Source organism: Clinocottus analis, unplaced genomic scaffold, assembly GCF_023055335.1.
Source record: "Clinocottus analis isolate CAN_PGR_092001 unplaced genomic scaffold, fCliAna1.0.p SCAF_2, whole genome shotgun sequence".
Classification (NCBI taxonomy): domain Eukaryota; kingdom Metazoa; phylum Chordata; class Actinopteri; order Perciformes; family Cottidae; genus Clinocottus; species Clinocottus analis.
In genome coordinates this window covers 19,319,907-19,347,589 of record NW_027175931.1, presented here as the reverse complement: position 1 = coordinate 19,347,589, position 27,683 = coordinate 19,319,907, and the positions used below count along the sequence as shown (strand labels likewise).

At 42.3% G+C, this 27,683-nt stretch overlaps 1 protein-coding gene across 1 annotated transcript in view; it reads right to left on the bottom strand.

The window, feature by feature from the left end:
* Positions 1-7,745: 7,745 nt before the first annotated feature.
* Positions 7,746-27,683, bottom strand: part of rtn4rl1b (reticulon 4 receptor-like 1b) — a 125,219-nt gene continuing 105,281 nt past the window's right edge. Inside the window, exons 2-3 of the mRNA XM_068585768.1 lie at positions 11,593-12,044; positions 7,746-11,007 (exon numbers count right to left, since the gene is read on the bottom strand). Coding sequence (XP_068441869.1) covers positions 10,120-11,007; positions 11,593-12,044 — 1,340 coding nt within the window. The 3' untranslated portion in view covers positions 7,746-10,119. The remainder of the gene's footprint in view (positions 11,008-11,592; positions 12,045-27,683) is intronic.

The window sequence follows — 27,683 nt, the reverse complement described above, 5'->3', positions numbered from 1 at the left end:
TGTAAAGAAATAAAATTCTTACCGTAAACCTTTCAAAACGATCAGGAATTATCTGTGAAATAACAGACGAGTGAATCTGTGAAGGGTGTCATCTTGATAATGACAATTAAATGCCTTGCACTGCCTGCAGTGCATGGAAACTCTACATGTATACAACAGATATTCGAGGAAAGTACTGCTCACGTTAATGACGGTCGAGGTCTCTGAAACTCATGTATCAAATATGATACAAGTGGTTTTATAGGGTTTAAGCACATGCTCGTCCAGACTGCTAGGACAAAGCTGCGCTCTTTATTTTTCCGCACTTTAGAAAAGGCAGAGAGGGTTAACCTTTTGGAAACCGTGTGCAAAAATCTTCCTGTGACAATTAAGTCCCAGCAGGCCCCATTAAGACAAACTTTTAGCATAAAATACATAATCTTTCCATTTTTGAACCGAACGACTCAGTTTTTTTGACTGAAACTCCTTCCTAACAGGCCAAGACTTTGTTTTATTGCGATTTTTGTTGCAGGTTCTGATTCTTCAGGTCCTAATCTTTCCAGAAAAGGTGTCTTATTGACCACTTCAGGAGGCATTTTTAGGGAATCTGACTCATATCATGCTAGACGTTAATAGTTACGATCAAAATATATTTTTAAAAGTGATTTTTATTTTTTAAACAGATATCCATTTTATTCCCAAGACTTTGCTGAACAAATACATACAATAAACACAAATATTGGAATTAATTTGGGGTTCCTACAACGACTCAAACACAGGGGAAAAAAACATTCAAACACAGGCAAAAGGAGGTCTGGAGCCAACATTGGTTCCACAGTTTAACGCGTGAAGTGGGTTTGTGAGGGTCTGTCGCCGGCTAGCCTCAAGGTGAGTGACAGAATCACTGCAACGTCAGCATATTTCATTCTCTCTGTACCCTGCAGGGGGAGAGCCAGAGAGCCACTTTGTCAGACAATCAGAACAGAGTTTTAATCAAATTAAAAACTTGTAAAAAAAATAAAAAATTACCCTCTTGCGCTTGTGTAAAAGCCAGCAGCTGTACGTCGATGCCCTGTAACTCCAATTTCACAGGATGTATTTAAATGATGATATCTTGCAATGAATGTGACTCAGTGCAGATGCAAGTCATTAGTTATTACATTTCACAGACCTCAATTTCATAACTTTCCAGAAATATTCCTGGTAAAAACTATATTTGGCACCAATTATAAGAGTAAACGCAAAAGTTACCCCAAGCTTCAAACTAAGCTGCTGGAGGTAGACTTTGTGTCAGTTTCCTCTCATCACAGGAATCATGTCTTTTCAAAACAATCTTGTATCTTCACAGAAAGTTAGGTTGAGGCAACACAACCGCTAGAATTTAAAATAAGAGCTTAACAAGCTTGACTCACGACATTAACGACTCGCAACACTAATGTCAGAAGTGTCAACATTTGCTTTAAGTTTTTTACACGGATCTGAAAAAGCTGTTTGTTCACGAACACCGACGTTATCTCTTCTGTACCATCGGACCTAATATTTCACTTCAACGACAAAGTTGCGATCCCTTTTAGTCAACTGTACCGATGGCTTATGTTGGTGTCTCTCGCTGAACGGAAGCAGAGTTTCCCCAAACATTTTTTTCTGTGGCTCTTATCTTATGCAAAAGGTCATTGGATCCGTTGGAAGATGTGTCATCAGCATCGTCATTTCTGTTCGTGATCACAGGATTGTCACAGACCTACAACAGTGTTCAACATTTACAGCCTGACAGACAGACACTTTGATCAGTACGTTGTTCTTCTAGGCTTTTGAAAAAAAATGATTGTGAATGCGAAATGTATTCAAAATCACTGTCACATGTGACTCAATGCAAAGAGTGGATGGTGGAATACACATTAAACCAGTAGACTGGGCAGCTTTCACGCTAATGTAATCACTCTTACACATGGAGACCATGTTCAAATGACCTTCTCCTGTTGAAATTCCTCATTGTGACAGATGTACAGTGCGTACGTTTCGTCATTGCGTTACAATTATGATCGTTGAACGTCTGCATACATTCAATGCAGAACAAACGCAGGCATATCTCATCAGCCGCCCTGAAGAGGACAGAATAAAATGCTGCTGTGCGGAGGAGTTTTCTCTTTTGTCAGACCCGCCACAGGGGTGATTAATAATGGGAGAGAGAGAAAGTGCTGTGTGTGTCATTAGCCTCTTGACTGGAGCGTGCACCCATGCAGGAGTGATGGGCTCCATGGCCGCTACACACTCAAAGGACAACGTCTGTGTTCCTCGAGCCTCCCACATTGATCGTGTGTGTTAATTGTGGGCATTGATCAGGACAAAAGGGCATTTTCCACGGGGATGTAAGCTCGATGAAAGAAACAGAGAAGCGCATCTGTTTTAAAGGGGAATTAAGATTAAGCCGTATATTCACAGTTTTGGCCGTCATTAATTACCCTTCATGGCCAAGACCGGAGAACCCCACAACGGTCTTTATAGTCTGAAGTATACCATTAAATTGGGCTCTTAATATATATATTTTGGTGGACACTTTCCAATTCACCTCCTATGCAACAGGGTGTGAGGATCCAGACTGGAATTGAAATTGAGAAGGTGGGCTGCACTTGTAAAACATCTATATCAAAAAAACTGTCCGTAAAAGGACAGTTTTTCTTGCTTCTACTCGTGCCCATTCATAAACTGATGGCAGCAGCTACCATGTGAGATGCCACCTGTCCATCAGGACTAACTTACTTGGGGTTAAGTGTCTCGCCCAAGGACACAACGACTAGTGGGGAATGGGATTGAACCGCAGAGCATTTGATTGTAGGACATCCCTGCAGCGTTCTTGCCACTAAATATTTATGTTATACATGTTCAGTGTTACCACATTGATTGTTAAATACATTAGTTATTCAATATACTGGTACAATATTTTTAAAAAAAGCCAGAAAACAACAGTTTTTCTTGCTTCTACGAGTATGAGATAAGTAAATCCATCAAAATGAAAATGCATTGCAAAACACTTCTCCAGTAGACCATCTTTATTCGTAAATCATTGTTGGCTCTTTTGTCTTTATTAAAGAGGCGAAAACCACTCCGAACATCTGAGTTCTCAACAGCACGCTTGACCTCTGAAACACGCTTGACCTCTGAAACACTCCCAGCAGATATTCAGGACATCTCATATCATTTATCTCACTCAACTGTTGATCCGGCTAAAATGTTACCGAGCTAACAACCTTACTTTAATGCTCCGTTTCCCGCCCCGGGGGATCTCCTTTGTTGCAGCGCTCCCAGATTGCAACGATGAATTTGATGAGTACACTTTTATGGTAAAAAAAAAAAAAGTTCCAAATTGGGATAGAGAGTTTTGATTTTTTAGAAAGTTTCCTGGTGAATCAGGTCTAGCCACGGGCACAGCAGAGCACAGAACAGTCAGCAGTCTCCACTGAGAAATCAGCAACAGGGAAACGTGATTCATGAAAAGCAACACTGCACTCACCAGCTCCTCCTTCCTCCACCTTGCAGAAGAAAAAGGTAACCTGGATGTATTGTTATGGAGAAACATGCCATGCTGACTTTGAGTAATTTTTCTGCATATTCCGTCTGACTTGAGGTCGAACACGAGAGGATTAGCGAGCCTCTAATCCATGCAGGTCGTGATGTGGCCTTGGGCTGTGCAAGTCCTCTCAGTTTATTATGCAGGCTGGCTGGTTTGGAGAACTGGAGCACGCCACCGCTCTGGGGGGGATTTTCAGCTAAATAAATAGACAAAATAAAAGAGCTGGAATAAGAAAGGATTTTATGGAGAAAGAGGTGATATTAGCTCCGTGATTGAGTTGGGAGAGTGGGACTCGAAGACGCACAGGGAATGGAGAGTCAACCTAGATGTTGAGGCATTTTGTGGTGCGTCTGCTCTTAATTATCATACCCCTCAGTGTGCCGTCTCTCTTCCCAGCTCCCCCACTTTCTTCATCTCCTTTTCAATTTTCTAATTGCTTGGTTTTAATTAAAGCCACACAGAAGTGACAGTGAGTCAGTTAAAAGCCAAGAAATGGGCACAGATAGTCAAAGGCGGCATATTTTAGAGGGGTATTTCTGTCAGACAGCCTTGCTGCCTCCCACAATACTATAATGCCTCAGGATGAATCAACAAGCTGCATCTCTCCTGCATGAATAAGTGATGTGAATGCACACATGCTGATGCTATATTGGGAGGCCCATATTGGGATGTGGGGAAGTGTAAGAAGGGCTTTGTGCCGCTTATTCTTGTAAATACATACATGGCATATTTACACAAAGACTCCTGGAGAATTGCAACATATCAAACACCTATTCAATTTTTTATGACTTCTGTGCTTTTTTTTTCTTCTTCTTGTTGCTCTCCTTACATCTGTTTCCTAACTGTAACATCACATCTGGATGTGTTCCCTTTGTGTGTTATTTCCTCCCCAATGAATCCCGGCCAATTCCCCTCCCTCATGTCTCAATAGCTGATGCACTGTACAGCTCTCTCCACCCCTCTGCTTCTCTCGTCTTCCTAAAGGTGCACAATATGTGATTTGGAACATTCCAGTTGCCTCCCAACGGCTCTCAACGTGGAGATGCAGCTCGCGGCAAACCGCGCGAACAGCGGTAAGCGGGCCGACGGAGCCAAAACGTGTTCAGCTCAACGAGAACTGGTGGTGGGCGCTACACTTCTACGCCGAACGCCACCGGTCGGAACGGCTTCATCAGCTGTAACCACCGCATGGGCGCAGTGCACTAGAAGCATGCTGCCAGCCCCGCGATGCAAGCAGAGAATGAAGAACAACACACACACACACACACACACACGGAGAGAGAGGGATTTCATTCTGGAATACAATACTCCACGAAATCTTTGCATTCTTTGCTGCCCCGAATTATGTTGTATTTTGATACTCTAATGATACTACGCTCGATCGTTTGATACTTCTCCTCATCCCACCTGTTAATAATGTAGCAGCGTTTGGGCTCCGGCTTCTAACGGTTCAGCCGGAGTCCTACCTGCTTTTGCACAGGAGCTGCCAGCTGAACTGGGTCCTCACTGTACGCTGATCCCTCCACAACCACAATTACATCCCGGCCTTTGATGTGCTTCACAAATAACTGGGTCAAGCCAGATGAGCGTCTGTGAGTCAGATACTAATTTACCCCAAAGTTGAGGAAAATCAAACAATTCAGTGTAGAACTCTCATCCTACAAGATAAGTGAGCTGGAAAGGCATCGCAATCATGCCATTTATTTCCAGGTTTTCATTCGCATCTACTGCTCCTTCATTAGCCCAACAATTAGTGTAATTAGCATGTTAAAAGGTGTTAAAAAGCTAACTGAGCATCATACGTTGATGATACAGGAACATGTCAACAGTAATTGCCTGTTTTGTAACTAATGATTCTAACGCGTTACCAGTGTTAACAATCATGAACAATTACAGCCCAACTTCAAATTGTCTTTATTGTTTAGTGAAAAAAATGGATTAATACGGAGACCTTTTCAAAAGGTTATCGTTGCATGAAAATAATTTCACGCAGTTAAATAACATAACTCAACTCGAGGTCCACTTCCCAGCTTGGTTGTTTCCTCCAAACACATGTCGTATTCTTTATCAGCTCGGTTGTTGTGGAACGCCTGTCACATAACAACAGGTTGTCATGTATGAGGGTAAACGTCGGCCTTTTCCTCGTTGATTCTGTGACAGCTTCTGGTTTGACTTAGTGGTTGTGTTGACTCAAAAATCCTATAGTAAAATGTAGTTTATTGTGAAAAGACACTGTGCATGAACTAAGTGGGAACAGACCGTTCCTGCCAGCACTCTCTCCCTGCATGCCTTCAAGCTGCTCACAGCTTGCAGCTTAGAAGCACTGACCAAGTTTTAGTATTTGGTGAGTTAAGAGTGAGAATGTGCTGCTTCATAATACCACTTTTTTACTTTTAGTTTTTTTTTATACATATCCAATGTATTCAATGAGTTAATGAGCTTTAAAGTTGCTCCTGAATTGATTTCGTCAACAGCGGTTTGAGGGTTTGAGTCTGTGGTCACGCTTGGATCATTGAATTTTACAATGTCAGTAAGCACTATAAAACCTATATTGTTAGGGATGGAGGGCCGAGTCAGGTGGGCTATAGGTTGGACTCAGATTGGTGTGCAGCCTGTACATGCTCAGTATGGAGCAAGGTTAGCTGTACCCCGTTTACAGTCACGCAAAGCTAAGCGAACCATCTGCTGGCTACAGTTTCATGACAGAGTGGCATCAACCTGCTCATCTGAATAAGAATATTTCCTATAATGTACTTTCCATAAAATGTTGCACTAATCCTTAAGATCACTGGTTGACCCTGAAGACAGGACACCGCCAAGAGGAAAACTGTAGCGGTGTAAGACGTCCGTGTAGCTGCATGGAAGAAACGTGACAAAGACACTGGACGTGAGCGGCTGAATGCTGAGGGATGAGCTCTTTCAACCAAAGGTCACGGTCGTTATCAGTGAATGGAGTCACATGTCCTCCAAGAACATGTCCTTTAAATTGAGATACATTATCATACGTTAATCTGGAGGTCGAGAATTCATTTAAAATGAACAAATTGAACAGTTTAACTAGGAGCTCACGAGAAAGTTCAATTTACCTTGTAAAGAGTCAGTACATTATTTATGATTAATTAATCTCTTAGAAACAATTTACAGCAAAGTTAGTCTGGCCTTTAATTTAACCTACAGTCAGTGTAAATAGACAGATTATGTAAAAATACAACACGTTCCGTTTAAAACAGCGACTACGCATGTTTAATCTCAGATTTATGACGTTCCGTGCACTTCACTAAGTGCATGTTTTATTTTTCTTGCCTAAATTACAGTGATGGATGTTTGTGTGTGTGTGAACAAGCTTATTAGAAAATCCACACCCCATCAGCTCCTGCAAATAGTTACAAATGGATCCAGAGATGCCTCATCGTTTCCTATTCATCATTTAACATCTCGCTCACTCACGAACATGGAAAAAGGAAAATCAACCTCGCTGACTTTGGACTTTATTATTATTGATGTACATTGTGAGGTGTTTTGTGGCGTTAAAACTAAAATATATTTTTTCCACATGGTAAAAAGTACTTGAACTTTAAACTACTTTAATCATCATTACAAGACGATGGGCATGATGGGTCCGGCCAAAAACCAAAACATCAAATTAAATGTCGCTTTATTCAATTAATTGTTTCATTTTTACAGTTTCTGGACTTCTCCAGGAATAACATGTTTAATCTCGCAACCAAAAATACTGATTTGTATTAGGTTTTGTGAAGGAAAAGCCAACGTCATTGGGTGATGCAGAAGAAGAGTATAGAGGTGTTTCAAATGAGCTCGGAGGGGGCTGAAAGCTGGTGAGATGGGCCTCAAATACCAGATGCCAGTTTGAATATAATTATACCCCTCTCTCATCCATGAATATAACCTCTGCTTCAGCGCTCATTTATCATTTAACACACTTACGAAAGAAAAAAAGGAAAATGGAACACTTACTTGTGGATCAATTTCTATCTCGGTGAGGGAAATTTAAAGAAGAGGAAATAGAATTTATGTTCTAAAGGGCCATTAATAATAATATTAATAATAATAATAGCCTGGAATATGTACAGATTCAATGTGACACTTTCATTAATATCTTCAGTGCTTTTAAATAATTTATTGAACTGCAATATATCACACCACAGTCTGCATGTCGACTTCAGGATCAGGGTCAGGAACTTCTGTATGTTGTTGATAAAATTGACTTTTGTATTCAATTTGTAGCCAACATTTTGATGCTATTTTTTACATTGTATATTGTACATACTGTACATCTTAGAGGTGTACAGAAAGAAGGGATCTGTTTGTAGAAAGCAGCTTTAGTTCAACCACCAGGTCTGATCAGGGGAGACAGAACTAAAGCAAAGGTATAGCGGGAAACAGTGCAGGAAAAAACAACATTTGCTGGCATTATCAATTTCTGGTGTAAACAAATTAAAGGGAAAGAAAGGCAAGAAGAGGGGATCAAGCGTGGCTTTTACTTTCTCTAAATAAGCCTATAAAAGCTGAAATACAGGAATAAACAGACCCAGACTGCAACGATAGACATAAGAAGATATAGATTTTAATATCTTTATAAACATTTTTGTACTGTTGTTTTCTGATGATAACTTACTGAACAATTGACTTATGGCAAAGAAAGAAGATGAATAGGCATACAGTAGAACAAGAAATAGGGAGGTGAGGAATTGTGCATTAACAAATAAAAGGGTTTTAAAATATAACATGAAAAATACGTAAATAAACCACCAGAAAATCAAAAATCAAAAGACTCCCCCTGACAGGAGGAGCGGAAAACCCTGTTATCATCAATGTCACTGATATTGTTTTTTTTTTTCTCATAGTAATACAGTAAATGATTAATATCAGCACTGCAAGAAGTCCCCTTGTCTCCATTGGTACTGGTATAGTTCACATTGATACAAACACCATCTTATCGGTAGATTTAAGGGAGGCACAAAAGCTCCAGAAGTACAGCAAGGCATCCTGTAATTGTCCATCTGCCGATCTGCATTGTACTGCAAACCTTCGATACTTCAGAGGCGATTGTCTTGGATCCCCACATCCATGGACAATCACATCAGTTAATTAAGAGGCATCATTTTCTCTGCACGATCTATGTTGTACCGTGCTCCTTTCAAAATGTTCCTTTTTTTAAAATGTTTCATTGAGTCATTGATGTTACACACACACACACACACACACACACATTTTTTTTCTCGAGTCTTGTTCCGTTGACGTGAAGTGATTAAGATCAAAATGTGTTCCTCGCGTTCTCAGTGAGAGAGGTTCGCCCTTGCGGGCATCAGTTCAGCAAAACCTCACCAGGAAACTGAGAAATCCCCCCTTTGACCCCTCCACCTCTAAGGCTCCTGTTGGCCCTGCAGCGGGGAATCCATCTCTAGGTCCACTTTGCGCCTTAGAAAACCCAAATGAACAACATCTGACACAAGATATAGACAGACTTCGTCAATATTCACAGCTTGATCTCCCGGAGACACACGCGCTGTTTTCCAAGCCAATGGAAATAGCGCGCGGCGAGTCCGCGTCATCTTGAAAGAATTGTCAGCTTAATATTCAGTTGCACAGAGGGAGAGAAGTGGTGTAAATGAAGATGGAAGCAGAGCTGTGTGTAGAAATGCAATGCCAACGTTAAATGCTGTTAGAAAGGTTTGGTACAGCACCTTTAAAAAGGTCAGCACTTTGCAGAGAGTAGTTGTTATAATTTGGTACGGCTCCATACAGCGTATGGGCTAATGATTGCTCTATTTATAGCCTTAAAACATCTGTAGCTATAGATTTCCATGTTGCTGGGTTAATGGCACATTCCATTGTCTGATACTGAACGACTATTTATTGCCACGCTTACACTTTACCTCTTCGTTGAGAAGAAACACTTACACCCAATTGTCTGGACAGAGTACATTTGGCAGGAAGGATGGGAGCAAAACGGACTGACGCCGGAGGCCTGACAGGGTCATTGACTTATCTTTTGTACTTGATAACAATTTACAAACCGTGAACTGAAAGTTAAAACTGGATGGAGCACTTGAACACCTGGCTCATCTGTCTCAGCGCTGAGAAGTTTACCTCATTTGCTCTGCCGTCCGTTCCTTCTTTTCTCTCATTTTTGTTATCTGAGATCCAGTTGAGTGAAAAACACATGTTTAAAAATACATAATATACCAAGACGTATGCAGATGAAATCCTACTGGCATAAGTAGCAGTGCAAGCTTGGTCTGCGTTAATCTTTTGTCATCCACTGTTACTCAGTCCCTTCGATTTGTGTGCTGTGAGTCTTTCTGTATTCGATGTTTGATGCTTTTGATGACTGTTTCAGTCTGAACAGTAAAGCTCCCTACACTACATGAACACACACACACACACACACACACACACACACACACACACGCACACACGCACACACACACACGCACACACGCACACACGCACATATGGATTGACACACAGGCCTTGTAGTGCAGGAGCAAGAGAGGGTCTGAGGGCTGTTTTTTTTTCTCTCTCTTCATTTGCCAATCCCTCAAGGGTCAACGGAGAATGAAGTCAATATTTGTCGTTATTAAGGCCGCAAAGAGGGCACAGACATGTAGTAATGACTGGGATAAGGTTGCCCTGTTGTTGGCTTGCTGAACCCCACTCGGGGGACGAACAGTGGTCCGGGGACACTTGTGCTTCCTCCGTGTGACGGTGCCGTCCGCGGACGTGTGGTCATGTTTGCCCCCGTCTGTGAAATCCGGGGAGGAATCCTCCTTGTCTGCCATGACCTCCTTTGAGTGGTGCACCTCATTGTCACCCTTCCCCTTGCCCCTGATACGAGGCTTCGTGCAGTTCCGAGAGCGGCCGGGCCTGGAGGGGTGCACGATGTGGGTCTGCCCTCCAGAGCCCACCACCACCACGCGGTTAAGGGACGGATTCACCGTGCCAGATAAATTGTTCGTCTGGGCTCTGGACTCCGAATTAGGAACGGTCGGTGAGCAGTTGGGGAAGTCCTCCTTGCGCAGCTCTTTGAGGTCTTTCCCGACCATGTCGTCCGGCGCCTGGCAACCCACCGATGACGTGGAGCCCCGAAATCGCTTCAGCCACTCCCACAGCGACAGGGCCTTGCAGTCGCATGACCAGGGGTTGTCGTTGAGGCGCAGGTATTCTAACGCCGGCAGCGTGTCCAGGCACTGGCCGGAGAGCTGTATCAGGGTGTTGTTGAACAGGTAGAGGGTGGTGAGACGTTTTAGGTCGTGGAAGGCCAGGCGGTCCACCCACTCGATCTGGTTTTGGTGCAGAAGCAGTCGGTCCAAGGCTCGAAGGCCTCTGAAGGTGTTCTGGTTAAGGCTCCACAGACGGTTGCCGTGCAGGAACAGGTGGCTCAGGTTGTGGAGGTCCATGAACGTGTCATCCTGCAGGAACTTCAGATGATTATCCTGAGGGGATACAGAACGCACATAATCATTAGGTATTGATAGATATTTACATTTGGATGCAATCTTTTCCTTCCAACATTATTGTGCAAAGTGACTGTCTCATTAACTTGTGTCTACATGCATATGTTTTATGAATCTGCACACTATGCAAATAGCATCTGTTCAAATGCAAAATTCCCACTGAACAAGCACTACAGGCTGTGCCTCGTACCCCAGGGGGAAGCATACCTTACATATCTGACCTATTGCATGACTTCAGAAAAGCAGACTATTGTGGTTATTTTCCAAAGATTTTTAAAAATAACAAGTCGTGCTGAATGGATAATCTTGACACCAAACCATCTGTGAAGTTATGCGCAAAAATATTGGACACCACAGATGGAAAAAGTGTGGATAGAAGTGTGTTTTGTTTGCTGATGCTGATGTAAAATGCAACTGCCAGTTTGTCACTCGAGTGAGGCAGGAGAAGAGAGAATCAACAACACATTCATTTTGTAACATAGTTTAGAACTTGTCTACGTAGGTTGTGGAAGAGTGACAGCCCTAATAGAGCATTAGTGGTTTAAAAAAAGCAGCCTAGTGTACCTGCAGGTAGAGATATTGCAGGTTTCTGAGGCCCTGGAAGATGTTATTCGGGAGTGAACTGAGCCCACAACGGTACAGGTGAAGCGCATTGAGCCGATTCAGCCCGTGGAAGGTGTCTTCCGCCAAGGAGCGCAGGTGGCGGTTGTCTCCGAGGTCCAGCTCCTCGAGCAGTGAGAAGCCGTGGAAGGTGGACGGCTCAATGTAAGTGATGTTATTGGAATATATCCAGAGAGTGACCGTATTGGAGCTGAAGTGTCCCCGAAGTAAGCGATGGATCTTATTGTTCTGTAGGAAGATGCGCTCACTGTCGGGAGGAATGCCTTCGGGGACCGACAGGAAGTTATGGGCTTGGCAGGAGACGGTGGTGGGTGCAGTGTAGCAGATACAGTGACGGGGGCAGGACCAGGAAAGCTCGAGCCCGCAGAGAACCAGCAGGAACTCCAGCCCACAGCCTGCAGAGAGCACACACACACACACACACACACACACACACAGGTTGAGAGAGAGAAAGAGGAAGATTGAGATTACATAAATCACAAACACATGACAAACACACGCAACCCTTGAACGACAATTGCTGGTCTTTAACACATCTTTAAGGTAAGCAACAAACTGAAATGGACAAAGGAAGGAGTGGCTCGTCCCTCACAGGAACACACTGTTCATGTTGTTCCCTGATAAAATATGAATGTTTCTTTTGGTACCTGTTGAGAAAAAAACAAATGTATAAACTATATGTATGTTAACTTGCTGTTGCTCCAGAGTGATGTTATATTGCTCTGATAACATTACTTTAAAATAAAAGTGTGCAATATATTAGTTTTTACTTTATTATTGAATTTGGCGCATCGTGCGATTAATTGCAGTTAATCGCAGAAGAATCATACAATTAATCAGGAAAATGCTTTCAACTATGCCCAGTCCTACTTATTACATAAGTAATCCTTTAGAGACATTTTGATATCTGCAGCAAATCTGTCAAAATTATACAACCCCCCCAAAAAAAATAATTATGTCAAAATATTTCACTCTGAACCCAAAACCTTCACGACCACAAATGAACAACATTTCTTCAATATAAGTAAATATTTCTTAGTCAGAACCAAAGAGGCCAAACCACTGACAGTATACTGTGGCAATAAAAAAATAAATAAATGATTTATGTGTTATTCTCTCTTTCTCTCTCACGGTCCAACTTGTGCCACAGCGCTGCAACTCTGTCATAACTAGCTGAATACGATGAGTGTCATTTGGCCCACACATTGAGGAGTCTATTGAAGAGAGCAAACAACACCCGCTCCAGTGCATCGCAAGACGTCTCTGTGAAGCTGATTGGATCTCACGCGCCACATTCTTCAAGTTTCCATTGACCGTGGCTGTCTGGAGTTGGACCTGTCCCCCCACCCCACCCACCATTGATGATGGCTGTCTGGAGCTGGGCCTGCATGCTACGATGGACTGTGGCTGGATCATGGTCCATGAATGTTTTTGTCATATTCATGTAATGTGCTGCAACTCTGTTACGTCGCTCAGTCTGGTCACATGACATCTATTGCTTCTGTCCATCCTGGGAGAGGGATCCTCCTCCGTTGCTCTCCCTCAGGTGTCTTCCCCTTTTCCCTGTGAAAGGGTGTCACTATCTTTTTTTGGGGGAGTTTTTCCTGATCCGATGTGAGGTTCTGGGACAGGGATGTCATGTATACAGAATGTAAAGCCGTCCGAGGCAAATCTTGTATTTGTGATTTTGGGTCTATACAAAATAAACTGAATTGAATTGAATTCTTGTCTAATTTGACGCCAATGCGGCTATTTCAGAATTACCCTTTTCAATATTCCGCCACCAGGGAGATCTGCTAGTAAGAGTCCAACCCCTTCCTTGATTCCACCGGCACTACTTTGCAGTGAGCGGAGGCTGTGATCAGTCTTTTGTGTTGTTAAATGGGGCGTGGAATGCTCATTTCGACTCGTCGTAAGCTGCTATAGGCGCTTTCTGATCTGTGACTTGATTCCCCAGATCCCTGAGACTGGAGATGTGACTTATCCACAGTCTCATCTGAAATGAGCACAACTCATCATGAAAGTTCCATCCGACAACGTCTGGCTGTCTTCTACTCAATTTATTATTCGCAGCGTATAGCAGCAGCCTGATTCACTGCCTCTAATCGATATGCCTCCGTTGCCTTTTAACTCTCCCTGAAATTCTAGGTCTTTAATGCTGGAAATTCAGACGCTGCTGAATAACTCTCCACCAAGAGAGAGGCGTATTTATCTAATGTATTTTCTCGCCAAACTGTGGCTAAGCTGTGACATTCAGCGGCTGACTCACTGACCTTTAACAGTAATTCTCTGTGTCTAGTTGCAGAGCTGGAGCATGGTGCTGTGTGTCACCTGAACAGGAGTGTGCTCTCTCGGGCACGGATCTAATCCTATTTGTTAAGCCCCGCCACTGGGCAACAATGGAAATGCATGCATCCTCCTAAACCAGAAATGTGCCGACTAAATTGAGCGATTCTTCGCGGCCTAAAACGAGCAAAAGGTTGAATCTGCCGCGTGTGTATTCATGTGCACTGTGTTGATATGTTGTGCTGGAGATCACGACACGCCATGACAGCGCTGCAATCGGCCTTGGCTTTATTTCCACTTTTAATACGACTGTCATGATCTGCATTAGTACGTGGATCCTTAACTTTGTTACTGCCTATTTCCAGATTTGTCACACCGATGGTTTTTTTTTGTCACTCTGGATGATTTTTTATCTCAATCTTTCCCTGTACTCACCATTTCCATGAAGATGTATCGAGCGTGACACCCACTGACTGAATAAATTGGGGAAAGTGTTTTGCATTAGTCTTGGAAAATAAAGGTTTGCTTTATGTATCAGACAAATAAGCAAGACAAGACACGGTATATTTTCCTCCCGCTGTTTGAGAAACATTTGCATTCAGCAGCAGCCATCAGGTACTTAAGATGCAGGTATTTGTTACTGTATTTCACATATTATCAGACCCACACAAAGAAGAATTTCCATAAAGAACAAACAAAGTACAACAAATTTAATCCGTCTTTTGCTTTGATAAAAGATTAAATCCTACCTAGTTTAATCACTTGCCTTCGCAGAAATTCAATGAAGTGATTCCATCATTCATTAAACTGATCTTCTCACTTTCAGTAAATATTTTCTGAGGTCTAAAACTATTTCCATTAACAGTTTTCTTCATGCATGTCATTAGAATTAGGCAGCAGCCCTCTGATAGAAAAATTATCTGAGCAGCTGAGAGACAGACATGGAATAAGTGCAATACACGGGGAAAGCGGGAGGATGGAAATGGAGATGCTGCCTAGATAGTGAGACAATTTGAATCAGTGATCTGCTAATCAGGTTGGACACGAGGACGCGCCTCCCCTCCTCTCTCACTCTCCTCAGCTTGTCAGGACAAAGTAATAGATTCTTTACCCGGCTTAATCTGTTCTTCTGAAATGGATGTTTTTACTGCTTCGCCAAATTCCCCTAATTTGCAGCGAAAACCATTAAAAACATGGTAGATAAAGGGTGTTATATCTAACTCTCTTCCTTCCCTCAAGAAGAAAATCTTTTAACTAGATTCCTGATGAGGCTTTAGAAGACGTGAATCTATGATGTGGAAGCTCTTTAGAAGCTGAAAGTATCTCGTACACTCTCTTCTGCGTGCAGATTCAATGACGAGGGATTTTGTTTTGTGTTCAGCGCCACTGAGATCATGTATGCTTCTCCTTTGAAGCTGGTGAAACATGCACTCTCACTGGATACTTTAACACCTGCCAGCTCACTGATCTCAGCTCTCCGAGTATTTGCACCTCCAAACACTACTTGTAACCTACATGTAAACGACAATTCACATATGCATTAACGCACGTGTGCATTAATGCATGTATACATGTAAAAGCTCTCTGTGGACACGCTGACACACCCATTTTCAAGCATTTATAGTGTGTCACTTTTGGGAATGAATGAAGCAGATCACGCCAGTGGGACGAGCATAAAAGCCGTAATGACGCTTGTTTAAAGAGCTTTGAATACGGAGACGGAGCTAAAATAAGTATTGTGTCAGAATGTTGTACTTAAATAAAACATGAATGTGTGTGATGACTGCATTGTGCGAAAACACAATGAGCTATTCAGCTCTGATTGTATTGAATAAATAGCTTTGGACACAACAGAACATACATATGCCAATAGTGCCTATTGGAATTTGGCAGAATAAAGGAGAGGCTGTGAAAGGGAATGTGATGATGATAATGTGCTTTTGGAAGGGAAGGGTAGCAGCTTTCTCTGCTTCTGTGCTGTATTAACACTCTCGGCACAAGTCTTTCACCTCCGAGTCTCTCTCCATGCAGCTTTCCTGCCACTGTCCACCAACCCATATCCCCCTTTTTCTTCCACGCGCGTTAATGTGAAACCAATGCGGATGTACCTTAAAGGTGCATTCTTTCAAGCGGCCAGCAGGGGGCGACGCTTGTAAAGAGGTTTATGAGAAAGTCAACATTGTAAACATGAGCCTAGAGTGGCAATCCATCGCTTCAAGTCATCTTTATTGATGCCTGATGTTAATTTAGTAAATTATGGTCCCATTTACAGTGAAATAGACAACAATGCAGAGTATCTTTTTGGGCGGGCTACTTTATAATTGACAAGCCGCTACCGCAGCGTTTTGCAGTCTGCGTTTGTGTTTGTGTTTCAGAACCATTTACAGGGTTTTTCTCGTTCATGAAAGGTAAGTTTATTCGCCCTCTTGTGTCACTCCTGGTTGCTAAAACCCCTCAATGCTAATGGCAAAAAAAACAAGATGTCGACGGCCATAACGCCAAACTCCATGCTTCAATGTAGTCCACAAACCAAATGGGTGACATTACCGCGACTATGTCCACTTTTTATATCCAGTCCATGTCACAGAAGCTATCGATAGCTCTTCACAAGCGCGTTTGACCCCGTGATCCCATCATCACCAAGTTCTTCTTGGGGGTGCAGAAACGGAAATAGATAAATAAATGAATAAAACAGAACGGCTCGGGTCCCCTGACAGACGGAGAAGTGACTGTGTAGAATATCAGTGAGGCATAGTTCACACTAGATTTGCCCTCATGAATAACACATCTCTGCTAATGGGAGGGAAATGGTACGTCTGTCGAGCTGCGTGACTCTGTCCATAATTAGACTGGACAAACTCAATTTCCTGTGTCTCTCCAAACACCCTGATAAGCACCCTGGTGTTTTCTCTCCTGCTATTGGCTGCTTCTAAATATTGCCTCGACTCACTCCACACTCAAAAGGTGTTTACAGTCATGTTCAGGTAGGGCAATATATTTGATTATTGATTGAATGGGCTCATCCTTCTATCTCTAAGCCCGGCTGACAACATGTGCAGTGTTGCAATGACTCTGGGGAGCTGAATGTGGTGTCACTATCTGCAATATGGTGAACTATACTTTACGTACACCATGGCACCATGGATGTTTAAGTAACTACACAAATCTAAACTGAGATGGGGGACTGTTAACTTTAGGGTGTGGGTTGAAATTAGTCATGGAAATACAACAAGAGATTTCAACACTGATCATTTTGCATGACCTTTCTTGAAAAATTGGGGGTTGTGCATATAATGAGAGGAGCATCTGATAAGTGTAAAGTTGTTCTAAATGTCCCTATATACAATAATGCACTTTTGAAACAGCTTGTCATTTTTTTGATCTACTGTCAAGTCATGCAAGGTTTCAGGCTTCAAAATTGGATAATGTGGTAAAAATAACATTATTACGGCAACTATGTAACTTCTTCCCCTATCTGTTCAGAGCACATCCTCTGCTCGTGTATTTGTTTTACAACCCTATTATGCATATCATAAACTCTCCATTAAGGGAACCTCTCAGGCATTTTTCAATCACCTTGGACAAAATCAGATAACTGCCGCACCAAATGCTACAATCAGGGGCAACATCTGCAAATGATCACTTTGACATAAAATAATGTTCCAGTTTATACGCGCCTTGACTTTACAGCAATCTGAACAATGCTCTCTCTGAATAGAACATCATTGCCCGAGATTGTCATACGGGTTGATGATTTGATTGGTTATTTTAATTAACCTTGTTAAAAGCACAAATGCAAATGTATTGTTAAAGGATTAAGAAACAGCAGTAAGAGCTGAAAGTTCAAGCTTTTTTTCCCTCTAACATTTAAAGAAAGTCTCAGTTGACTTTTTGAAAGCATTGATTACTGCCATTATTTTCTGACAGAACAGCAAACTCACACATGAACAAGCCTGTCAACACCTGTGACCAGTAACACTTCCACCCAGGAATATTTGCCACATTCTTTCGCACCCTACTGCAGGACGTTATAGATTTTGTCTTATTTGCCGTTTTCCCGGCACTGCAGGCAATTTTGCCTCATAAGGGCGCCTGACTTTTCTTGTAGTGATTCATGAGGAAATGGGAGAGAACAATGACAACGCTGAGATCTCTGAGAAGGGCAGCAGAAGGAAAATATTTCAGAAATACAGCATGTCGTCGTGCTATTGTTCTGGTGCTGAGGCATCCGCAAAGTGAGATGGGGGCTGGGGGGAATTTGTGTTTGAGAGACATCAATCAGTTCACCTTCATAAAAATACTATTTTTTAAAAACATGTTGGTCATACACAACATAGTTAAAATGTTAAGAGGTATAATGCACAAGCTCCTCAGATGTCTTTCTGTTCCATGTGTGATTTATTTCCTCTGTGCCACGTGTGTTGGTGCAATGTGTGCTGTGAAACTGTTACGTGCGTCACCACTTCCTGCACATTAATTATAATTTGATCGTATTTTTGTCAGGTTGGCTTCACTTCTGATTGCCCCCCTGCCGAGGCAGAACGACAGTTGAGGTGAAGAAAGCAGGTGAGAAGTGGAGCCCAGTCACATAGCATATTAGCGTACACAATGCCGAGGTGTGTCAGGGTTGAATGGACCAGCAGGCTCCACACATTATTGATATTTAAGTCAGCTAAGTGCTGTTTTTTGTTTGATATTGTTGCAGCAGTGGCTGGCCAATATGGCGTCTCTGTGCATTAATCTCTTTGATTCACAATGTTGAGCCGCCAAAGAGAGAGAAAAAAAAAGAAAACCTGCAGCTCGCAATGCAAAAACAGCATGCAAAGCTTGTGTAGAGCACTGCGACATGAGGTCTCTCTCACCGGAACAATACAGATGGTTGAGGATCTCATCGGTTATAGTGCTTCTCAACACAAAAAAAAAATCGAACATAAAGAAGACACAGACGACGGGAGTGGCAGCAGGGTTTCTCTGGTTCAAGAATCAAAGAGCCTAAAAATAACTCTTCTACATGAGCGGCATCTTATGGAGCATGTACAGAATAAAGGGGGAGTTTAGTGGCGAGTGGGCAAGGAAGCAAGCTTATCTATTTGAAAGATGGAACTGGAAGGTGCTGCGAGAGGCCAGGAAGAGAGGCAGATCTGAGCTATGCAAAGATGTTCAATATTTACATTTAACTTTTTACAGACTTCATGGATATCTAGTGGCTGCTGGTGACATTTGTTTATTTGCATATAGTTGCATCTGCTGGTTTATTATTCTACACGCCTTCACAGCATTCTGTTGAACGTTAATAAGATGCCAGATGGCCTGCACACACATGGAAACAACAGATAATATAGCCTACATGGAGTACACAGGCACACACAAACACAGGCATACAAGCCAAATCATTGCTCTTTGGGGCAGCACTATCAGCCACCAACTACATTCATTCATCATGGCAGCACAAAGCCAAACGACTCAAATACATCGCACACCCTGTGGCGGTATTGCACTGCATTGGCCAAACTTAACTAATGGTTCTACCGAACCAATAAATCATCGAAAGTGTATCCATATTTACTTCAGCAGGTGATAGAGAGCATTTATAATGCAATTTGCGTCTGTGGAGTGGGTTCTACGTATCCCTCATGGTGGGAGCTGTTTGATATAATGTAGAACCTCTTCAAATGTAGAGAAATCTATACAGTCCTTTTCTCAACACACCGGAGGAGTCTTTGGTATCAAGTGTCATCTCACAAGCTATAGTGGCACTAAAATCTGTGGTAAATCTGTGTCATTCTGTGGCACGCCAATTTATTTCTGAACTAAAAGAGGTCCACTCAAATAGAGTGCAGATCTCTGCCAGGTGTGTTTACACACATTTAATAAGCACAACCAACAATTTGGTTAAAAGTTCAAAAGGTCTTTGTATCACTTGTACATTGCAAATTTGGGACAAATAAGAATTCATGAGAACAAAGGACTTTCTAATTAATATATTCATACACACCGAGCTAAAAGCCCAGAACATACTTTATTTCGATCTAATGGCACGGACGCACACACGGTTTCCACGCATACACATGTCCTCTTGCACCCTCCAGTTCCAGTTGGTAGCGGTTCTGCACCATCACGTTGTTTGGAGTACCATTTGGCTGTCTTTGTGTTCCCTTCTGTGCGGGTCGTGGCGGATCTCCACGCACAACCAGCATCCATTTTGTTATCTTCTTCAATCCAGCAAACCAGCAAGAGGTGCATACGCAACCAAGTAGACTTGGAGCGTGGAACCAAACTGGAACATGCGCAGTGGGCGCACGTGCTATGCGGAGAGTCAACAGGGTCACGAACTTTGTGGCTGCATGCGACACCCCGCAGACATGGACGCATGCCGACGTTTACATCACACGGAGCGAGGCCAACCCCTCACACGGAAAAGTAAGAATTGGCCTGAAAAACTTCCACAAAGGACGCTAATCACACACTCTGCCTCCGGTTTCACACTCTTGAGACAAAGCTACTCTCTGTTTCGCAGAGTTTGGAGTGGAGTTTGTAGCTTTCAGCGGCATGCTGGATGATTGCCAGTCTGCTTGGCTCGTCCAGTCGCCGAGTCTCGTTCAATCAAGCGCATGTATGTCAATGACAGAGTGCAGCACGGGCAATCATTAAGTGTCTCCATCGGAGTGACAGCTGAGTTGTGGTGATACTGTGACAGCGAGCAGACAGATGAGGAGAAAAGCAGCCAATGGCAAGAAATATCATGCACTAAAATAACGTTTTGTGGTTATAATTTAAGCTATTTTATGAGAGAATTAAGACGAGACAAAGGGACATATCAGAGGGAGGTTGTTTTAAAGAAGAGCTGTGGACTCGGGGAGATGTCTCTGCAGCATTGGGACTGTAGCTACGCCGTGAACCAGAGGACCTGGTGACCTTATGACCAATCGGAGCATTGAATCATTACTAGCTGCAGGGCTGTTGCTCTTTAACTCACTCTGTGCTTTGATGTTTCTGTGGAAGGGGCCAAACCAAAAAGTTAAATTTCCCCGTGGAGTTTGTAAATTCACACAGTGTTTAGAAAAGCGGCGCAGAAGGGCCGACGCAGGGCTGCAGCCAAAAGTTATAGTCTCCCTTTGGAGTTCTACAGCGACGTCTAAAATATATTATAAAGCTATTACATATAACATTGCAATCAATGTATAGTATGCAGATTTGTCTCAATCTGCTCTGCACTTTATTTTCTCATTTCATTTCAGATACCTGTCAGCTGAAATGCTATAATCTACGTGAGGATGGCCTGAGAGCAGTTTACTCAGTGAATTACCGTGAATAATTTCACTCCATTTGCCAGACAAATATTCAATTTCTTTTAGCTTATGAATTGATATTGTGTTGCTTGCTGTTTAGTTATCAAGGAGAGTAAAATGAGTTTTGCTGATCGTGAGACACGTTTTCCTGCCACCTCTGATCCACCGCCACGTCCTTTGAATATCAGACATTGTTGTGAGTCATAGGCTTGAAACTGCTGATTAAAATTGCATTACGTTGACATGTGCAGACATTTCTTAACCTTGGAGACGCACACAACAAACTATGGCTCCAGTACATGCAGCTAAAAGCTTTTGCAGATTAATGATTTAGAAGATGCCCAGCTCTGCTTAGGAACCATCAGGTCAGTAAAGACCAATACCTGCACTGAAAGATGACATGTTCCAGCTCACCAGTCTCCATCTCCTAGTACCCCTTACATATTCCCATAAAACAAACTGCAAGGCACCCTCCTGCTGCAGCAGCTGCCTCCTGCTGAATTTAGGCCGCATGAGGTTTGAATGCAATATCAATTATTTATAGCAGGTGAGAGTTTGATACTCCATGTATGTAAAGCACACACACACACACACACACACACACACACACACACACACACACACAGATTCAACAGTCTCGGTGAATGCCTTCAAAGATGCAAGGAGATGTGAAGTTGGAGTTGTGAAATCAAGCAGAAGAGTGTGTGAGGCAACAGAAAAGCATTGTTGCTCATTAGCTTAGGAGACAGACCAAGAGACGAAGAGGACTCACTGGATGGAAGTCAGAGGTGAAAGACAACCTCGAGGGAGGACAAAACACACATCGCAGGCATGAGTGTGACATGCGTCTACCAACATAATGTACATGGGCCCACTCCGAGAACTCATGAAGTCAGCAGTGTACGGCGTGTCAACCGTATGAGATGCAATCAGGTCGAAAGAGGATGGTAGTTATAGCTTAGATTCACAGTGCTTCCAATGGATTCAGTTCATTGTCAAAAGTACAAAAACGTTCACAGTCTTCTTATTAAAGCATTATTGCACTATCAAACACGTTCTCATTGACCCATACTCTAAATGTGCTTATGACACAATGAACCAATCAAATCAGCAAGTAATTGTTAAACATACTGCACGTCTGTGGTTGGGGTGAATGAGCTGTGACAAGGCAACATTGTGCCATGCACATGTATTTCGCAATGCTGTGGAGGAACTGTGGCTCAATGGCAAATGCAGAGTCAAACATATGGATCGATGGCAACAGGGTGGATTGTGCTGCAGGAATGGTTTGAGAAGTTTCCATAGATGTTTCAACACTCTTTGTCTTGACTTTGAATCCATTAGACTAGTCGACTACAGATGCTGGCATCCTCACAGGATCAAGCTACACTCTTTTCAGAAGGAGTAAAAAGTATTTGATATTTAATTCAGGCATATTTTGAGGTAAGTATTCCCTTAAGCAGAGCCTAAAAATCCCACAAATCAATGTGCATTGACATAATGTGAACATTTACAAAGGCTTCTCTCAACTAATGACATACAGCCACATTTTCAGACTAACTTTGCATTTGAACTAATGGCTTGGGGAAACCATGTCAGAATGTGGACACAATCCGAATATAAGTGTTTTCCTCAGAAATAGTGTGAGGAAAGAAAACACTACAGAATATGAAAGAGAAGAAGAAAAAGGCGCAGCTGGGAAGAAAGGAAGTGGAAGACCTTGATCTTAAGAGAGTAATCCCTTTTCATTAGGTGCAGTTCTTTCCGACCCTGAGAGCTTCAGCATTGATCCCAGCGTAATGTCAATTCATTAATGTCCAGGGCATCTACTGGGCTTATCACTTTAAAGGCGTCCAACACTCTCTCCCAACAAACGTAACCCTCATTTAATGTAACTTTTTCCAACAGTCAGTGTGGATGGAGAGAGGATGAGGAGGGGGGGGGGGGGGGGGCTCCTATACGTTCAATTCTCATCAAATTGAATTTAAATCTACTTTGCTCCCAATTGAATTCCATCCTGGACTTTCCGTTTTTTGATTCCCACTGTTTCGTCTTCATTCATTCTGTCTTCGGTTTCATAGAGTCTAGCTCCAGCCGGGTATGAGTAACTTATCATCATTTTATTTGTTCAATTCTCCGCGGTGTATTAGAGCTGCCCTTGACTTACTATTCTGCACACATACCTGTTTATTGAGTCTACACTCCTGAGAAATATGCAAGCCTCCGATGTGAAACCTCTTCAGTTTAATGTAAAATACACTTCTTCAATGCTAAGTTTCCATGAGTTAATGTCTCCCTTGTTCACTCAAATTACCGTTCCCTCTTTACGACCTGTCTCTGCCATCATTTACTCCTCTCCTCCCTCATGCCATGTCCCGCTCGCTGCTTAATTGATTCTGTTGTTGTTTCCCAAAACTACAAAGCAGACAGCTTTGCAGGATGAAACAGAGTCACTGTCTAGGTGTGATTAAAGAAACTCTGGTCTGGCCGTTAGAGATACTATAGCAGCTTATGGGATTTAGTGAGTCACTGAAAAAGCACACCAAAACCAAAGATTCACTTCAAAGTGTTCCATCACCGAAACCTTAAACGCATACAACCAAATGATGCATTTCTTTGCCCATGCCTGTGTTTCACACAGAAAGGGCAATCTGAGGATCATGACAAATTACTCCATTTTCTTTCTGGAGACATGCATGGATGTTTTATCATGTCGTGAGTGCTGCTGCTTCTGCCACAGTTCTGCTATTTGAAGTTCCTGTTTTGCTTTCCTCCTCTCCATTGTAAACCTGAACCCTCTGGAGGCAAACCACACAAACTACTCAGCTTTGTGAGTGCTTCCCTCCTCCCTCTTAGCTGCTTGTCTGCATGCAACTACCACTCGGTAGAAAGTGCTCCCAATCCCCTCTCCCCTTATACAGCCAAGTGCCTCGCTGCAGACGTTCTATAGATAAGTGGTTTATTTTGTTCCCCCCTTGTCCACAGTGATGGCCTGAGACTAATTTTCGTTGCATGTAATGACTTGGTCCCTTGAACTTTGTCCACGTGCAAACCGAGAAGAAAGCCGTCCCCTGAATATTGCATCGAGAACATGAACAACAAAGATATACAGACAAGCAGCTGCGAAAAGAGATGTCAGGCTCCATCTCAGTAAATATGGCTGGATGATGAAACATGATTCCCTCCAGCCACTCCCCCATCTCTCCTTGAAGATGGATAACGAGATGTAGAGCCAAGGACAGAGAGAGAGAGAGAGAGAGAGAGAGAGAGAGAGAGAGAGAGAGAGAGAGAGAGAGAGAGAGAGAGAGAGAGAGAGAGAGAGGTTTTGTTTACGCAAGAACTTGTGAGTGTGGTATTTCAAAGACAGAGGGAGCGGCAACACAAGGGAGGTGAGAGGGATGCGAGGTGATGGAGAGGGAGAGTGAAAGTGTTGGAAAGATAGAGAAAGAAACAGAGATAGAGAGGAAAGAAAAACAATTAACGCTCAGGTGACACCCAAAGAAGTAATCCTGGAAATCTATTCTTGTGGTTACAGGTTCAACAGATACCACAACTAACCACAGACACAAGTGATGCAGTGTGTGGTCGCAAGGGCTAACCACTCTTCGACGTGTGTGGTATTCATTTTGTCTCGTTGATCCAGGACAAAATTGTCATTTTTGAATTACAAACTTAGAGGTAAATACTTCACACTTGAGTCAGGAACAGCCATACGATGTAACACAAATGGTTGTCTTGAAACAAGTGTTATTTGTGTTTTGTTCGTGTTGAATGCTGTGTCCTCTGTATGCCAGGTGTAACGAGAGACTTATTGCCTTACTATAAAACCATTCCTCTCTTTTAGAACTTTTCAAGTGAAAAAAAAAACAACCTGTAGCAATAAAAAAGTTAAATTCAAACTTCTGGTGTCAGATTGACTCGGTCATCAGCCGATGTTTTCTTTGGTAAAATAGCCCAAGGACAGGGAGATCCCGTTGAATAACCAATTTGTAAGTAGTTTTCCTTTTAGTGAAAATGAAAAACGTGCCATTTTGACTCATACGCCACATCAAGGTTAAAGCCCGAGCCTCCACTGACGCTCTGTGTTGCCAAGAGGAGAGAAGTCCCATCAGCCAGCTGGGCGTGAGCCTCAGCTCTTCTAACAGCAGCACAGCTCTCGCACAATCTGGAGCAATCAGATTTCAGCCAAAGAAAAAGAAACGTACATTGACCACTGTGCTATTTAGCTCCAAACAGACAACACTAAGCGGCAGATTATCGAGGCGCCGTGAGCGATCTGAAACTGAGAGAGATAAACCCTGACTGAGTGACCGCAGCTTGTCTCCTGGGACTGATGGACGAATCTGGCAATCCAGAGAAAACCGACAGCATTAGTTCGGCCAAGAACAAAAGATAAAATGAGAGCAGCGCTTCACCGCAGTTTGTATGAAGACATATACAACGATTTCGCAACATACAACTAAAAGGCTTTAATTTGAGAGCATTTTCGTTAAGTTTAGGGATTGTTGAATTTTTTTGTCATAGTAGCGTCCCACACTTACAGACATCAAATGGAATAAACTAAACACACAAAATAAAATAATAAATAAAATATAACAGGGATGACAAATATATACAAAATTATGTATATATATATATATATATATATATATATATATATATATATATATATATATATATATATATATATATATATATATATATATATATATATAAACAAATACAATATATACATATGTGTGTAAAATATATGTGTACGGTGAAAAGATCTGGCCAGAGGTGATGTATTGTAGAGTCTTATTGCCGAGGGCAGGAATGTATTGTATTGAATTACATTGAATTGCATATCATTATATCACGTATACTATAACTGATTTAAACTACAAGTCCGCAACTCCTTTTAAAAACAACGTCCCTCTGATATTTCCCTCTGTCTCTGCATGATTCCCTAGTCAGAGTAAAATATATTCAGATGGATAAAACACTCGGGTTTGTCTATTGTAATGTAGCAGTACAATGTGTACACATGTTTTTTCAACAACATTCTGTAAGCTAACAGTACCGTACTTATTTATGAAGTGATGAGACACACAGAAAGTCAGAGAAAGAATAGAAGCGCGTGTAAGAGAGAGATATCCAAAACCACCAGAAGTGGAAAACTGAATAAGTTCAAGATTACTCTTTCAGTTTCTGTGTGCGATGCAGGACTCCTTCACACTACACTGACCAAGCCTCATAAAGCGCCCCTGCCTTGCATATCTCCCCATTGGGGCTATTATCTTCACACCTCTCTGACCTCGCCAACACAAAATGTTACCTCCTCACCATGTCACCCTCCCTCACCCTCCTATGCTGCTCTGCCCTCAGGCTGCGTCATCGGTCGGGCCGCTTCAGAGTTTACGCTGGGCCCCAGTCAACCATGGGAAGCTGTAATGGCAAAAGCTCAAACTCAAACACACCAAGTTTGCCAAAGTGATTCTTTCCGTTCGACTCTCGATGTTGACAAAATAGCAAACTTGATGTGTGTACAGCACTTTTAAAAAGGGATAAAATTGACTTTGAAATTAGAAACACACAGAGAAAATCATTAATATAAACAATAAAAGGTCTTGACATTGATCAAACACAGGACAAAACCAACAGCATCTTACTAAGTAGTATTATCTGTCCGCCCAAGCCTGGTAATTCCTCCGTGCCAAAAACAATCAGTGAAACAAAGTTAACTTTGTCGTACGTGGTTGATGTAGAGGTTAGGTGAAACCTTTTCATTAAGGTAAGTTAAAAACATTGTCATGGTTTGGCTTGAAATAAGTATACGCTTGTAACATAGCGTGAGCTTTTGGACATAACATCATGTGACTCATTGGCATAGCATCAACTTTTGGTTTCACATTGGACACGAATGTTTGTTTGACCCATCCGACACCTCTCCAGCCCTCCCTCAGAGAACCTCTCGCTCTTTAAACCGTGTCCGCTGCTCTGAGCACGTCTAAAAAAAAACCAGAGGTCTTGTGCGTCGGTATCAAAACGCTGCAGCCCAAATGTCAATATTTGACGCCCTGGAAGTGAGACGAAGCTGAACTATCCCACCAAATGTACATTAATCCTTATCTGAAATAGTCCCCAACAAATTCATTATTTACTCCTGTCAGAGTCTGATAAAAAACAGCATACAGATCCCAGATTTTGCAAAAGAATAAAACTAGATAGACAGATAGATAGAAAACTTTATTTTTCCCCAGTGAAGAAACTCATATGTCACCATAGACAACAACAGACTCATACAGACAACAACAGACAAGGTTCACAGTGCACAACAGACAAAAAACACATGACAAGAACAAACACCAGAAAATGCCATATGAAACAAGACAACAAGACACATAACCAACATAATAATAAGCTACATTTAAATCTAAAAACCACAACTATAGGTGTTCATTAAAAAATCAAACCGCT